Below are 18407 nucleotides of genomic sequence, written 5' to 3' on the forward strand. Positions count from 1 at the left end.
GTTTTCCAGCCTCCCCTGGCCCCTGTGCCGGTGGCATGTAAAAAGCACCCACTACACTCTCAGAGTGGTTGGCATTAGGAAGTGAATCCAGCCATAGAAATCTTGTGCAATCAAATTGGAGCCTGGTGCAACCCCCTCCCCAGACTACCATCCAACCATGCCATGTGTAATGTCTCTTTCTGCCTCTCTCTCTCTCTCTATATATATATATATATGTGTATATTTGTGTGTGTGTGTGAAAGCATAATGCTGCGGAAACCGGTTGAATGTCCAACCAGTTGTACCAAATTTCCAGCATCCAAACATCTGCACCCAATCACCTCACTGATGAAAACCTGTCATCTCTTCAGTTTTATTGCAATGTTAATTGAGGCTATACCAGTAAGATTGATAAATCAATGAGATCACCACTGCTGTGGCCATGCTACAGCTATACAATCGGTGTAAAATAACACTCCAGATTGTGTTCCATTCGTGTCCTGTCTGTATTAAATGTTTGCTTTCATTCTTCTTCTTCTTCTTCTTCAGTGGCTGATGACATCATCAGGCAACACAAGACAGCCTGCTTGCGAGTGACGGCTTTGTTAATCTGCAAAGACTTGCTGTGGGTTGGAACCAGTGCTGGAGTGATTCTCACCATTCCTGTACCGAAAATAACCTCCACCACAACACACAGTAACATCAATTGTCCAGCAGTTACAGGTGAAACTTCTTTATTACCTTGCTCTCCTCTTTCAGCCGTTTATGCTCTCTTTCTCTTCTTCCTCTCCATATTTTCCCCCTCTCTTCATTTCCGTATTAGTAAAGTGTTTGTCCCTTCATGTGTGTGGCGTAATGTGCAAAGTTCTTCCAACTAGCGAGGCAGGTGAGGAACCAGGATTTTTACTTGAAGAGTGATAAATATTATTTCTTTTATTTTTTTACTTCAGTCATTTGACTTTGTCCATGCTGGAGCACTGCCTTTAGTCAAACAAATCGACCCCAAGGCTTATTCTTTGTAAGCCTAGTACTTATTCTATCGGTCTCTTTTGCTAAACTGCTAAAGTTATGGGGACATAAACACACCAACATCAGTTGTCAAGTGATGGTGGTGGGGGGAGGAGACAAACACAGATATACACCCACACAGGATTGGAGCCTGGTGCAACCCTCTGGCTTGCCAGCCCTCAGTCAAACCTTCCAACCCATACCAGCATGGAAAGCAGACGTTAACATGCACACACACACACACACACACATATATGACGGGCTTCTTTCAGTTTCTGCCTACCAAAACGCTTTGGTTGGTTCGAGGCTACAGTAGAAGACACTTGCTCATGGTGCCATGCAATGGGACTGAACCCAGAACCATGTGGTTGGGAAGCAAGCTTCTTACCACACAACCACTCCTGCACCTGTATTTACCTGTTGCTATAATTCTGTAAGAAAAATTCCCCCAACGACTCAGTTTGGAATCAGTGATAGAAATTAACAGAAACTAATTACTACTACTATATGTACAAGGCCTGAAATTTTGAGGGAGGGAGGGGCTTATTGATTACATCACCCCCCCCCCCCAGTGCTCAACTGGTTCTTATGCTATCAACCCCGAAAGGATGAAAGGCAAAGCTAACCTTGCCAGGATCTGAACTCAGCTGGAAGAGATGGCACTGAGCATTCTGTCCAGCGTGCTAACAATTCAGCCACCTTGATTAAAATAATAATAATAATAATGATAATGATTTCAAATTTTGGCACAAGGCCAGCATTTTGTGGGAGTGGGGTAAGTTGATTACATCGACCCACCCTCATCTCTCTCCACACACACACACACACACACACGGGGATCAACTGGTACTTATTTCATCAACCCCAAAGGATGAGAGGTAAAATCGACCTCAGCAGAATTTGATCTCAGAATATAAGAATGGAAGAAATGCTGCCAAGCTTTTTGCCTGGCATGCTAACGACTCTGCCAGTTCACTGCCGCCTTAATTTTAAAAAATGAACATGATAATTTCTTATTAACAAAATAATAATACAGTTCTATATTTAAGAGATGAGGAATTATGTACATTATTTACATTTGACGGATATTTGTCCTCAACTTGTTTGTTGCTAATACGTTTCGGCTGATATAATCTCCAGCCTTCATCAGGTGTCTTGGGGAAATTTAGAACCTGGGTTCTCATTCCTAAGGTATTTTTCGATATTATTATTATTCATATGGCATAGTGGTTAAGAGCACTGACTACTAACCCTAAGATTCCGAGTTCAATTCCAGGCAGTGACCTGAATAATATTAATAATAACAACATCAGAAAATACCTTACAAATGAGAACCCAGGTTTGAAATTTCGCCAAGACACCTGATGAAGGCTGGATGGTATATCAGTCGAAATGTGTTAACAAACAAGATGTAAATGATGTAATATAATAATGATTTTATTTATAATAATAATAATAATAATAATATGTATGTTTTGTTATTTTGCTTGGTTCTAGGTTTAGTTTATGGTCACACTGGACATGTACGATTCTTGACAAGTGTGGAATTACCCAACAGCTCTGGACAAAAAACTGAATCTGTGACATCTTGCACTAGCTTCGGTTCCAGTAATAACCAACAACAACAACAACAGCAGAGTTACACCTCCAATACTACTATTACACCTACTACGAATACCACTACCACAGCCACGGTCACGAGCAGCTCAATGAGTGAGATGCCAGAAGAAGAACCCACATCGCCTGTTGTTGAGGGTAACTTATCCTTGCAGGAGATTCAGCGACGGTCATCCATGGCCACCACCGCAACGATGGCCACTCGCATGCTGGTGATTAGCGGCGGTGATGGCTACGAAGACTTCCGCAACAACGTTGCTAACGAAGCTGCTGGTCGTGACGACAGCACCAACCATCTCCTGCTCTGGCAGGTCTGAGACAATTTTTCCCTGACTTTGCTCTTGTTTCCTGTTAATTATTCAACTATTGATTAATCGGGTGATTAATCTCCGTTTCTCTCTATACGATGCCTCTTTCTCTCCTCCCCCCTTTCTCTCAAACTTTGGTTCCTTACACCCAGATGACCTGTGTGTGTGCACGCGCGCATGCGTGTGTGCATGCATGTGTGTGTGTGTGTGTATGTGTGTGCAATGTAAGGCTGAAGGGGGTGAGTGTGGAGAACCATTAATTTTTGAGTCGACCCATGCGAGACACTCTCCGCTGTAGAATGGCGGAACCGAACGAAAGACGAACAACACAAACACGGAAAGACGAAATTTGTAAACATGAGCTTTGGTGTCCAAGAACATTTTACGATAATACATGTAATACATATGTACATACATAAGGACATGCATATATACATACATGCATATATATACATATATATATAATGTGTGTGTGTGTGTATATACAGTGAAATGATAGCAAATTTGAGGAAATATTTGGTGCTGCGTTGAAAGATATCAATTTGGTTGTGACATCTGATCAGTGAAAAATATTAGTGAGTATTAATTGTTGAATGAATTAACTAATTAATAATATATATATATAGAGTATTTATTGTTTATTGTATATGTGTATGTACATATCTATATATATACATATTTATATCTCTCTATATATATATATTATGTACATATATAGATATATACATACATGTAAATGCAGATGAACGCTAAAAATCACACATTGACATACAAAAAATATATTATAATCGTAAACATTGCATACATACATTACATGCATATGTACACACACACACGCATATATACATACATACTCACACTGTGAAGTGTGCGTGCGTGCATGTCTATTTAAAGGAGGGTGAAGTAAAAGCGTTTCCTATTTAATATCTATTTTTTCTCATATATATATATATGTATATATATATGTGTGTGTGTATGTATATATATGTATATATGTATATATATATATATATATGTATGTATATATATATATGTATGTATATATATATATATATACACATACATGCATACACATACACTTATATGTGTGTGTATTTGTTTTGTGTAAAATCAGAATCTATTTGAGACTATTCAACATTATGAGACGACTTCGTTGAAAACAATATTTTTCTATTAACATGGTTATTTTTATACAAATAATATATGCATATATATCCATGTGCATACAAACATTATCAAGTAAATATATATATTTTCTTCTTTATATATATATATATATTTATATGTATATATATATATATATATATATATAATGTTGTTCTTCATGATTGTTGGAATTAAAAAAGAATTTTTTTCCATTATTCTAAAGATATTTCTGCCCCATTCCTTCCTGACAAACTGCTTGGCTCCTGCCTCGCGCCCTGCTCTGCCCCAATCTGTCACAGCATCTACAAACACCACACAAACACATACAAAAAACTTCATTTCAAGGAGAAAGCTTTCTTCTTTGTTTTTACAATTGGTTAGCAAGCAGGACCCCTCGTTGCCCCTTTTTTTTTTTTTTATCTCTGCTGCCAGTTAATTTCTGAAGGTTCTGGTTATGAACAAACACAACGATGGGCAGAGCTGAATCACATATTTGTGTGGAAAAAGGATTATTTTTGTGTAGTTTTTGTTTTTTGTTTTGTTTTTTTTTTCTCTAAAAAAAAATTTCTATTTTTTTAAATCCCATTATGGGAGGGAGATTAGGAGTGGATTCATAACCTAATTATATACACCCCCCACCTCTTCTTCTTCCTCCTAATTAGCCCCTTCACCTCACCCCATCGTCTTTCTGTCTTCATTGTTCCCCCCACCACCTCTTAAGTCAATGACTCACACTCTGTCTGTCTGTCTCTCTCTCTCTCTCTCTCTTTCAAGCAGCTGAATGTTGCTTCTGGCTTGTGGTAACCCCCTTGCACTTGTCAGGACCCTAGTTCTCTCAAACAAAAATAGACAACGTGATGCACCAGAATGTTCTCTTTATTCCTTCAGAATGTTTAGAATATGTGTGTGTATGGATTATATAATACTGCATACAATATCTATCTGTCTATCTATCTATGCCTGTCTGTCTATCTACCTATCTATTTATCTGTCTATCTACCTGTCTATCTATCTATCTGCCTGTCTATCTATCTATCTATCTATCTATCTATCTATCTATCTATCTATCTATTTGTCTGTCTATTTATCTATCTATCTACCTATCTATCTATCTATTCCTCTATCTATCAAAAGGATGACAGTTGGACTTGCTCTCTGTATTCATGATGCTATAATCATTATTGTTGCCCTTCACCAAACTGAAATTATCTGAAATCGTGTGTGTATATGTGTGTGCAAGGTAACCCTATGTAAGGGTGGAAGTTCCAAGTGTAACGTTGCCATTCCCACCCAGTAACTGCACAAAGCTGCATCACATGTCACAAGACTGTTACATGGTGTTACAATAATTAAACTATTGGTAATAACGTCCTGTATTGAGTACTTGCACACATCACACTCCCACACTCTATATGTATTCATACACACGTTTCAGAACTAAGGCCTTAGCAAAGTAGGTTTACTTCCTAAAGTTTATCTTTTTCTAATCCATGCTGGGTTTCATATGATACACAAATTCACAATCAAACAAATACAGAACCCACGGTCTTATTCAGATATGTGCAGACCTGAAGAAAGGGATATAGTGAATGTCGGGGTTTGTCCGGTGTTCGCTGGTATTTAACTCCTGGAAATTTCCCAGGTTATTGCTGTCAAAAGGTAACCCTTTCTTCCAGTGGAAGAACAAATGGAGATTCTTAGGTTTCTCCTGATTTGTGTGTTTAGGATTGAATTCTTGTCAGCTGAATAAACTGAGGACATGAAACAAGCCAAAAAGAATTTACAGAGAAATATTCAATCTCTGACCCCCTGCTGGAACTGAAAGACAATGTCTGGAATGATGAGAGAAGTAGAGGAGACAGTGTGGTCAAAGAAGGGGTGGGGAGTGTCTTCTCGGTTTATTATATCTACCTATCTATATCTATTTATCTACCTATTTTAATCTCTCTCTATATATACACTTATATCTAACTATCTATCTGTCTAGTTACCTATCGGTCTATCTATTATCCATCTGTATATCTATCTAGCCATACTGGTTTATCTACCTGTCTATCCATCTATCTTGAAGTGAAAGTAAATAGTTCTATGTAGAGAAATACATCATTGTAGAGTTACTAAACTGAACTGTACAACCTATACACTACAGTTCAACTATTAAAAACTGAGTGGGTCATACATTACACACACACACACAATGTTTTGTTTTCTTATCTTTCCCGTTAGGGTCTGATTGCTTTATTTTTTCTTGGATGTCTCCATCTTAATCCTACCTGTTAATTGCCAAATTATTCAGACAACTGGAATCATTTTTTGTCTTCTTTTCACGGTCAACTGAGGCCGATGTCTGCACCACAATCGGACGGCTGATTTCTCATCACTGATGGAAACTGGACTATGGTGACCTTTTATTATTCATAATACTGACACTGTTTAGTTGTGTGCTAATGTAAAGAGGTGAGCTTCCCTCTGGTCGAAAGCTTCAGCAATTTCCTCAATCTGGCTGTTTTTCATTGGACTTGTGATTACTGCTGGTACTTAAATGAGATGGGCTTGAACATCATAGAATCTTATTTTGTCTCTTCTATAAGCATCAAGGCCATACATTGTGGCTGTAATAATTAATTAATTAATAATATTTTGTAATTATTTTGTATTGAATCTGGATAGAATTATAGCATTCCTCTGCAGGTTTCATGGGAAAGTCAATAATAATAATAATAATGTATCTGTGTGTAGTAATGTGTATGTATATGTGTGAGTGTGTGTGTGTATATACATTATATATATATATATATTATATATATATATATATATATATATATATATATATGTATGTATATAGTTATGTGTATGTATGAATGTATACAAAAGATTTTCAGGGATAAGTGATGATTGGCAGGTATAGCCAAGCTGGTAAATCCAGAATTTCTCTTTGTGGGATCATAGCAGTGGTGATGGTCACACATGAAATAAACCGTTTCTGTTGTTCTCAGGGATTAAATATCTATGAGAGTCTGTAAAACATTGTTCATTGCTGTTTCTTGAAATTACCAGATAAACACTGGAGCAACGTCCTCTGTTGTGGAGATGGCTTCATTCTACCGTTCATGTTACATCTTCACACATTGGACAGTACGTCTGTCTGTGGTTTGGTACAAAGTACTTGACATCACCTGCTTGAGACCTTACATTGATTTCTGGAGGAATAACTGTATCAGTTAGGTTCTTAGTTCTCAGTAAGAAAAGCCCTTGATTAACAGTCAGTTGTGGACTGGACTTGAACCTCAGTCCGTTTATATTGGGAAAGCCATCAATGTTGGAGCTTCCACGTTTCCATTTGCAATTCTAAGGTTTTTCAATACCTTTATAAGCAAACACTCATATTGCTCATTATTATTATTATTATTATCTGATTGATTTGCATTTTATTTCATCTGCCGTCCAGGTCTCAACCAGAGACCCAAGGCACATATATATATATTATTAGACGGAAATAAAACTTCCTGAGAATGTGGGACGGTTGATGTCAACACAATTTTTTGAGTCTCGTATTTATTACTAGTATTATTTTTAACCACAACAACAATAATAATAATAGCAATAACATTAAATCATTGTATCATATAATAATTGGCCATACTACTATTGTCCAGTCTCCATACAGTGAGTGTGGCCATCAGCCAACCACAGCTGATGTTTAAAGGTCGGATGATGATGATGTGTGCATATACATATATATTGCATGTTATATGCAACGACCTCAAATTGACCTTGATTCATGGCAGTCATAGAATTCAGAACATGTATTTATTTTTATTATTATCATTTATTATCAAAAATCAAGAAAAAAAATTAATTTTTCTTTTTTTCCCATTTTTTGGGTGGGGCTAAAGAGAAAATAAATTAGACACATGTAGAATGTTTGGTTATTTTTCAACCGGAATGAAGATTATCTTGAAGGAAATTCCACCTTGATTGGGTTCCCTTGGCAACCATTCCACCATACCCTGTCACACAAATATATTTTCATGCTGGCTTATGAAAAAAAAAAACCCCAAAACCCTCTAAATTGTTGCAGTGTGTGTGTATGTGTATATATATATAACATCTAGTCTTATCTTTTAATTCAGAAGCATCTCATCCAAATATTCCTTTATTTATTTTAACACACACACACACATATATTCTAAATTATTTTTCTCAAAAGACAATGAAAATATGAATGTTCCATTGTTATTTTTATTTTGACAAACAATTGATTGAAGAATGCTCAGATCCCTGTCTACGGCCCCTTTGTTGTTGTGTCCAACAATTTGCTGATCGGGCCATTTCTAGAACCTATTAAAACTGCCCTCTCCGAATGATGAACAAGAAATCCTTCCATCTGTTCAAGAGCATTCGTGTACAACAACAGTTGAGGCGAGCCTTCCCTGATGATGACAATAATTAAAGGTGATTGTTTTAACACAAAACACCTGAAAAACCCAAGCCAATGTGGGTGCTTCTTGTGTAATCTCCACACCTGTGTAAACCACTTTCTGTACCAAATTCCCTTGGCATCTTCAAAATAGGGAACACATAACTGAAGACCTAAATATGTTGCATTAAAGATGGAATGGCTACAGGTAGAAATATGGTTGAAGGCATCGTTCATTTGAATGTCTCTAAAACACAGGTGTGTTCAGGTAGAGAGATTACAGAAGCTTCTTCACAGCAACACCCCTGAATCCTTTCCTGTTTCTCTTATAATAATCCCCACCCCCTTTTTGACAAAAGATGTGAGAATTTTTAAACAGCTTATTAAAAAATAATTTTGTGTTAATTAACATTTGCCCTTGTAGCCAATTAAAGACATTAATTATTATCGTTATTATTATTAAATTGCATAAATTTCTGATTTTAAACAGTTGTTTCAAATAAGGCAAAGTTTATACAAGTTTTTATTTTTTATTTTTTTTGCTAAATTAATATTAAATATATTAAATGACTCAATTTGGCTTATTTTGATCTTAACGATCATTTCATTGATGAGTTAGTATTAGTTATAATTAAAAATAACAAACAACAGCATCAGTAACAAACATTGCCCAACACATAAAAAAAGGAAAAAAAAATAATAATATCCTCCCCCACTCCCCACATATTTGCTGATTCTTAATTAACATGAATAAATTATGTGTAAAGAAATCCCACATCAGATCAAAACATTTGTTGTTTGCAACAAATTTTGACAAAAAGTAAAGTTTCTTTTTTTTACTTTACTCTAATCGTAACCAAATTCCAATATTCTTAATCTGTTCGATTCTTTTACCTTATTTCATGAGATACCTATTGAAAACAATGCTTGTGACACACAGACACACACACACACAGTATTGAAATTGGAGGAGAAATGAAAACCCACTACATCACTCAAAATACATATATCTGTGTTCTTCTTATCTTTGTCTGTTTACAACAACAACAACAACAAATAAATTACCTTGCTAATGGCTTTTTTTTTGTTGTTTTTACTTGAAAAAATGATCAAGGTTTGAACAGACAAAAACAAATTTTGCTATAATACATCAAAAGGAGAAATAAAATTAAATCAATGCTAAACACTAATATATGTATGTATATATATGTACGTATATGTATGTATATATGTGTGTGTATATATGTGTATGTATGTATATGTATGTGTATATATATGTGTATATGTTCATCATATATATATATGTGCATGTATGTATATATATATATATATAGTCATATATTCATTATAAGTTTGTGACAGCTCCAGGTTTTGGAAAATGGTTCCAAGGTTGACCTACCATTTTGACACGTTATTTAAATAACCATTTCTCTAGAGTTTGTTTCCTCCTGTTCTGGAAATATATCCACTTGGAATTAATTTTCTAAATATTTCTCCTTCTTTAACAATAATAAATAATGCAAATATTTTAAACAAATAATATTAATGATACACACATATTCTTTCTTTTATCTTAGTAGAAAGAGATAGAAAAACAGCAGACGTATTTGTTCAATTCAACATATGAAGTTGTTTTTTCAGAGTGTTTTTTTATATATCTGATGTTTCTTTAATATAAAAAGTGTTCATCTGAAAAGGCCACTTATATCATTAAGAAAATTTAAATGAAATTAATTAAAAAAACAAAAAAACCTCCAAAAACATCCTCAACTAAAACAAAAACCAAAAAACAATAAAATCTCTCAACAAAACCAAAAAAATAAGAAAAAAGATATTAAACGAATAACAAGTCTGTTAATTAGATTAATGAAATATCTTAATGAATTTTGTAGTTGACTGGGAATATTTTTATTTTCCCCATTTCCATCTTGGCTTTGACATTTTTTACTCTCCGAATTGAAGACTTCTGGTGTGACCCTCTTAAATCCTTTCTCCTTGAATCTAAGTCGGAAAGGCACCAGCGAAACCGATAATTGCAAAAATAAAAACAACAAAAAAAAAAACCACCAACAACAACAACCACCCACCAAAAATAAGCAATTGGCACCTGGACACATTTTGTTATTCGATCAGTTGTCTGTTACTGTTCACATTTATTATATCTTTTTTACAACAGAAAAAAAAAAAAAGCAAAACACACAAACAAAACATTCATCATTCGGATTTCAGCATCAGTTGTTTGTTATTTATTTTTATTTATTTATTTATGCTCATTAAATATTTGAAATGTTCTAATTCTGGGCTTTTTGGTTTTTTATTCTTTTTCTCTTTTTTTGTTCTTAATGTGTTGCTTTTGAATCTCTGTCCCTTGGGGCAGGGACGTCTCATCGCTACTATCGATCACTTTGTAGCCCCTACTGATCATCTCCCATTTCTCTTTCTCCCTGTCCCTTATTAAAGGTCAGTAGCCCTGTAGATCCTCTGGAAGAACCTGCTTTGCACCCTCCCACCATCCTTTAACCCTTCGTTCCCTAGTATAAAGGTTAAATGGTACGGAATAGAGACAACTGCCTTTGTTTTGCAACCAAAGAACAAAGAGAGGAGAGTCCTTGTTAAAAAGTGATGATATGATAGGACATACAGTTCTATAACTAAGAGATGAGGAATTATTTACATTTGATGGATATTTGTCCTCATCTTGATTGATTCGATTGATTCTAGTTTCAGCTCATGAGCTGTGGCCATGCTGGGGCACCGCCATCTTGTTTGTTATTAACACGTTTTGGGTGATATACCCTCCAGCCTTCATCACTACACCATATGCCCACAGGCATATGGCGTAGTGTTTAAGAGCATGGGCTACTAACCCAAGATTCCAAGTTCAATTCCAGGCAGTGACCTGAATAATAATAATAATAATAAATGCCCTGATGCAGTACCAGGCAGTGGCTCTCATGGCTTCTGATCTTAACTGATTGGAAGTGTTATCATGTACATTGTTTTGTCTTGGTATAAAAGATGGGCTACAGCAAATATTCTGCTCAATACCACAGATTTGCTTGTCAGTTGTTTGACCTTAACCATTTGAGCATGTCCCTTGGTGGCTGACGATATGTGCATCTCTGATCACGAGCAGAAGTAGTGGGGGAGCATCATAGCTGTGTGTTGAAAGGAATTCTTGGAGGTTTGAATAATTCACCTCTGGAAACATGGGTGGTTCATTCAACATCCTTAAACAATCCTTATTCAGGGACCTTTTGAGTGGGATGGGTTACTCGACCAGAAGAAAATTCTAACTGGGCCCCACCTGCAAGGTCATGCGCTGTTTATCTTGATATGAGATCACTATCTCGCGCACATATGGTTGTGATGCATGTGCCTGGTGTACCCTTATCAGACAGGTAGTCATGATGGGTATACTTCGTATATTTTACCCCAGTGTCACTTTGATGGCATGCACTGCTGTCTCACTCAATAATAATAATAACAACAACATTGAAAAATACCTTAGGAATGAGAACCCAGGTTTGAAATTTCCCCAAGACACCTGATGAAGGCTGGAGGATATATCAGCTGAAACGTTGTGTTAACAATAAACAAGATGAGGACAAATATCCGTCAAATGTAAATGATGTAAATATTGATAGGACACAGTTTTATTGGAAGGGAATCACTTGTGTAAGATGAGGCAGGAGCATGCAGCCAAATGCAGATATATGGACAAAGACAATGGTCAACAAGGAGACATTATTGAAGAATGAGCTAGAATAAGACTTGTAGAGAAACTTCATATAAAAGATAAAAGTGAAAGGATTGGACTTGGCATTGATGCTGATTGAAGGTCAATGGTGAGATGGAATTGCTGGTCAACTGAAGAATGACCGATCCTACTTGGTATGAAAAATAGTGGAACAGAGAAATTAGCCAAAATTTAATAGATGTTATCCGAAATTAAAAAGAACTACAGTGGGGTGGGGGGTGAATAAATATTCGTACATGTCAAAATTCTTCATTTATTTAATTTCTAATGAACATAAATGGGATATACCAATACTATATTTGCATACACATGCATAAACTAAGAATATGCAAAAGAAACTAATAAATTATAGTAACTAATGAATTTATATGCAATCATAAATATTTAGGGGTGAAAAAAGTATTCGTACAGAATAAATTTGATTTTCTATGCCACCAAATACTGTTAAATACTTCTTTTTTTTTTTTTTACTAGAACTTTCTCATTTGTTCCAATAATCTTATCAGTTGTCATTTTTAAGTGTCAAAACATTAGCTTCTTCATTCAGCATTGAGACAAGATAAATAGTATTGTAATAATTGCGAAAAGTAAAGAACTCACAAATTCAGTGAAAATTTTAATTATTGAACAGTGGAAAGCAGGTAAAAGTTACAGGAAAATATCAGAGACCCTTTGTATTCCATTTTCTACCATATCTTCATTTATTCAAAGATATAAAGAATCGGGAACTGTTGTAAACAGAATAAGATCCGGTGCACCATGCAAGATTTCTCCTAGATCTTTAAGAAAAATGAAGTGAAGAATCGAAAAAAAAATGCAATGACCACCAGAAAGGAGTTGCAAGATTTGTTAGCTTCAGAGACTAGTGTTACACTACGAACAATCAGCAATGAACTTCATAGGAATGAACTGAAGTCACACTCTCCTAGAAAAACTCCGCTGTTGATTAAAGGCATAGAGATGCCATTTAAAATTTGTTTATGAACATAAAGATAAATCTGATACATTCTGGGAAAATGTTCTATGGACAGACGAGTCGAAAATTGAATTGTTTGGACGAAATTCGCTTAACCATGTTTGGAGGAAAAACACAATTCCTACCGTAAAGTTTGGAGGTGGCAACATCATGGTGTGGGGGTGTTTCTCTGCAAATGGTACTGGCAATTTACATGTGATAGATGGTAGAATGAATGCAGAGATGTACCAAAATATTTTGAACAATAATTTATGGGACTTTGTAGAAAAGCTCCAGCTTTGTGAAGGGTGAGTTTTACAACAGGGTAACGACCCTAAGCACATGGCGAAGTCTACCAAAAAATGGATTGTCGATCACAACATAAAATTATTACAATGGCCAAGCCAGTCACCTGACTTAAACCCCATTGAAAATTTGTGGCGTTATTTGAAAATTAAAATTCATTCAAGAGCCCCAACATGCATTGCAGATTTGAAGAAAATTTGTCAAGAAGAATGGGAAAAAGTTCCTAAAGAAACATGCGAGTCATTGATTAAGAACTACAAGAAGAGATTGGTTGAAGTGGAACTGAATAATGGTTATGCTACGAAGTATTAAATCAGAATTATCAGTTATTTATGTTCTGTACGAATACTTTTTTCACCCCTAAATATTTATAATGGTCAGGGATTTAGGGACATCCTAATTGAGAAATTTGATGAGAGGGAGGAGGAACTACAGACTTGTGACATAGAGGGCAACTGGGAATTCCTGAGGGATAGCTTGCTGAGTGCCACAGACCAAATCTACAGCTGGTGCAAAGTCCCATCCAGACCTAGGGTAACGTCGTGGTAGAATGATGCAGTAGACAGGTGCATTAGAGCAAAGAAACAGGCGTAGAAGAGTGGGGGTAGCAGGGAACTCTATCAGATAGCCAGAAGGGAAACTAGGAGACAAGTATATCTAGCCGAAAAGGGAAGCAGAAAAGAATAAGTTTGCCCATGTTCAGTAATGTGAGGACCAAAGAACTGAAGTGTTTCAGATTGCAAGTCAGAGTGTGAGAGAAAATCATGATGTCATAGGCAAGATATGTGTCCAGATGGATGATGGTGCACTTGCATTTAATGATTCTTCAAAGAAAGAGGCTTGGAGATGCCATTATGAAAGACTGCTGAATGTGGAGAATGAATGGGGAGGAGGAGAGTCTGCCAAATGTTGACCCAACTGAGGGACCAAATTGACAGTTCCTTGGTAGATAAATTGATTAAGGATATGAAGACAGAGGAAGTCCCCAGCCCATCAGGAATCACTGCTGAGATGCTGAAAATATCCGGCAGTGTGGGTTATGGTCAAGTCACCTGTATTGTAAATCAGGTGGTTCACGAAGGAGTCATACCTGTTGACTGGTGTCAACTGCTACAAAGATAAAAGTGATACCTTAGATAAAAATAATTACAGAGGTAACAAATTGTTGGATCAGGTGATGAAAGTTACAAAAGGTTACAGTCCAACTAATTATAGGGAGAGAGTTAGCCCAGATGAGATGCAGTTTGGTTTTGTGCCAGGGAGAAGCACCACTGATGCTATATTTCTGGTAAGGCAGGTGCAGGAGGAATACATAGCCAAAGATAAACCACGATACTTGCCCTTTGTTGATTAGGAGAAAGACTTTGACAGGGTCCCTTTGATCCCTTATCTGGCAGTCAATGCAGAAACTAGGGATAGGCAAGTGGTGGGTGAGAGCTGTACAAGCTATGTACAGGGATGCTACCAGTAAGGTGAGGGGTGGCAATGAGTACAGCAAAGAATTCAGGGTACAAGTAGGGGTTCAGCAAGAATCGATGCTCAGCCCCCTCTTGTTCATCATAGTCTTGTTCAACAGAGGAATTTAAGACAGACTGCCCCTTGGAAGTGCCTCTATACTGATGACCTTGCTCTTATTGCTGAATCACTACCAGGACTAGAGAAGAAGATCCAGGTATGGAAGGATGGTATAGAATTGAAGGGCCTTAGAGTTAACCAAGCAAAAACCAAAGTCTTAATAAGTTGGAAGGCAGACAAATCACAAATCCCTTCAGATAGATGGCCCTACTTGATCTGTAGAAAAGGCATAGGTAGAAACTCCATAAGATGCACCTGATGTAAGCTTTGGACACATAAAAGGTGCAGCAATATCAGAGGAAGGTTAACAAGGAAAATAGCTTTTGTATGTGGAAGATGCACAAGCACAATAAACGCTGAAAATGTACAGAAAATAGACTCCATCAACTGCCAAGAGGGTAAACTAGAGGTAGTAGATAGCGCTTCCGTTATCTTAGCAGTGGAGGTGGATGCTCTGAGAGCGTAGCTGTGAATATAAGATTAGGCTTGACAAGAGCTCCCACCCCTGCTGGTAACAAAGGGCTTCTCTCTCAGAGTGAAAGGTAGATTGTATGATACCTGTGTATGAACAGTTATGCTACATGGACGTGAAACAAGGGCTGTGACAGCTGAGGACATGTGTAGGCTTGAACGAAATTAAGCCAGTATGCTTTGCTGGATGTGCAATGTCAGTGTGCATGGTCGACAGAGTGTAAGCATCTTGAGAGAAAAGTTAAGCATAAGAAGCATCAGATGTGGTGTGCAAGAGAGATGACTGGTAATGGTCATGTGATGTGTATGGATGAGGAGAGCTATGTAAAGAAGTGCCAATTGCTAAATGTGGAAGGAACTTGTGGTATAGGTAGACCCAGGAAGATATGGGACAAAGTGGTGAAGCATGATCTTTGAACTTTGAGCCTCACAGAGGCAATGACTCATGACCGAGATCTTTGGCGATGTGCTGTGTTTGAGATCTGTCAAGCCAAGTGAAATTGTAGTCATGGCCAATGCTGGTGTCACGTAACTGGTACCTGTGCCGGAAGCACATAAAGAGCACCGTTCGAGCGTAGGGCCTCACAGAGGCAAAGTGACTGAGTTCCTTTTGAGTGTTGGACCTTATCGAGGCAATGACCGAGACCTTTGGCATTATGTTATGCTTGAGAAGAAGACCCATCAAACCAAGCAAAATCGCAGTTGTGGCAGATACTGGTGTCACACAAATGGCACCCGTGTCGGTGGCACGTAAGAGCACTCATTACACTCTCAGAGTGGTTGGCATTAGGAAGTCCTCCAGCTTACCAGCTCTGGTCAAACCGTCCAACCCATGCCAGTATGGACAACGGATGTTAAATGATGATGATGATATATATATGTATATATATATATATATATGTATAGTACCTGTAGCAGTGCATTGTAAATGCACCCAGTGTACTCTGTAGGAAGAGCATCCATCCACTGAAAAAACACCAAAACAAACATGGAGCCCAGGCAGCCTTTCAGCTGGTCATCTCCTGTCAAACCATCCAACCCATACCAGCATGGAAAATTGGAAAATGGATGTTAAATGATGATGATGGGTATATCTATTTTCCCTCCTCTCTATTAGGAGGAGGAGGGCCCCCAAGCACTTACACACATGACAGAAACTTCTGCCAACCAAATTCAATCTGAAGGCTTTGTAGAAGACACTTGCCCAAAGTTCCACACAGCGGGACTGAACCTGAAAGCACGTGGCTGGGAAGCAAGGTTCTTAACCACACAGCCATGCCTGTATAAAGGGGGGAGGGTAACATAAAGATTAAATTTTGTGGGTTCAAATGACAGTCTTAACCCTGGCCCGTTTACTGCCACCAGAACCCTTCTAAAACACCATCACTTCAATTCAGCCCAGTCTACCATGAAAAGATAGACAAGTTTAGACATGGCTGAGCAGCTACAAAGTTTGCTTCAAAATTACAGGATTTCTGGTTCAATTCCATTGTATGGCACCTTGGGCAAGTTTCTTCTGTTTATAGCTTAAGGCTGACCAATGCTTTACGAGTGAAATTTGTTTGAAAGAAACTGTATAGAAGGATACTGCAAGTGCATGCGTGTGTGTATGCATGGATGTGTGTGCATGTGTCTGTGTGTGTGCTTATGCATGCAGATGTTGATTTTTGCATATGTCTTCATAGCCACCATTTGAACAACAACAGATGTTTGTTTACATTTCCCGTAAACAAGATGTCCCACAGTTTCAAGTAAAACGAAAGCATCTTACTTAAAAAGCAGAAATTGACAAGGACATCCAGCCATTGGAAGCTGCTGTCTCATTAAGACTCCTCCAACCCAAGCAAGCGTAGAACATCAAATGTAAAGACAATGAACAATAGAACATGTAAACTAAGCAACAACTTCAAAAACTATTGATTCTCAATAATGCGCAGTATACACCACCAGTTAAGTGACAGTCCACCAAGAATCCCCTTTTATCCTTTTGGGGTCAATTAAATAAAGTACCAGTACTGGAGTCAATGGTATTGACTAAGCCCGCTCCCTAAAACTGCTGGATTTTCGTGTCAAAATCCGAAACAGTAGGTGCAGGTGTGACTGTGGTAAGTAGCTTGCTTACCAATCACATGGTTGCGGGTTCATTCCCACTATGTGGCACCTTGGGCAAGTGTTTTCTACTATAGCCTCAGGCCACCAAAGCCTTGTGAGTGGATTTGGTAGATGGAAACTGAAAGAAGCCCATCGTATATATGTATATGTATATATGTATGTGTGTGTATGTGTTTGTCCCCACAACATTGCTTGACAACTGATGCTGGTGTGTTTACGTTCCCCGTAACTTAGCGGTTCGGCAAAAGAGAACCGATAGAATAAGTACTAGGCATACAAAGAATAAGTCCTGGGGTTGATTTGCTTGACTAAAGGCGATGCTCCAGCATGGCTGCAGTCAAATGACTGAAACAAGTAAAAGACTAACAAGGTGGCAAGCTGGCAGAATCCTTAGAACATCGGACAAATGATCAACACCATTTCTTCCAGCTTCTTACATTCCAAGTTCAAATTCTGGCAAGGCTAACTTTGCCTTCCCCCATCCTGTTGGGGTCAACAAAATAAGTATCAGCTGAGTGCTTGTGTTGAGGTAATCAACTTCCCCACCCCTCAAAATTGGTGGCCCTGGTGTCAAGTTTAGAAAGAATTATTAATCAAATGAGAAGCAGATTAGCAGAATCCTTACAGTTCTGTACAAAATGTCTTGCAGTGTTTGTTCTGGCCCTCTACACCCTTACTGAAACCAACCCTGCCCTTTGTCCAGCCAGGGTCAATGAAATAAAACACTTGTCTTGTACTAATGAGGATTTA

At 37.4% G+C, this 18407-nt stretch overlaps 1 protein-coding gene across 1 annotated transcript in view; it reads left to right on the forward strand.

Moving 5' to 3' along the window:
- The window catches only part of LOC115218404 (rho guanine nucleotide exchange factor 17), a 204025-nt gene extending 200799 nt beyond the window's left edge, over positions 1-3226 (forward strand). The window contains exons 21-22 of the mRNA XM_029788195.2: positions 529-702; positions 2485-3226. Coding sequence (XP_029644055.1) covers positions 529-702; positions 2485-2921 — 611 coding nt within the window. The 3' untranslated portion in view covers positions 2922-3226. The remainder of the gene's footprint in view (positions 1-528; positions 703-2484) is intronic.
- Positions 3227-18407: the final 15181 nt, after the last annotated feature.

This window comes from Octopus sinensis, linkage group LG13 (genome assembly GCF_006345805.1).
Source record: "Octopus sinensis linkage group LG13, ASM634580v1, whole genome shotgun sequence".
NCBI classification, from domain to species: domain Eukaryota; kingdom Metazoa; phylum Mollusca; class Cephalopoda; order Octopoda; family Octopodidae; genus Octopus; species Octopus sinensis.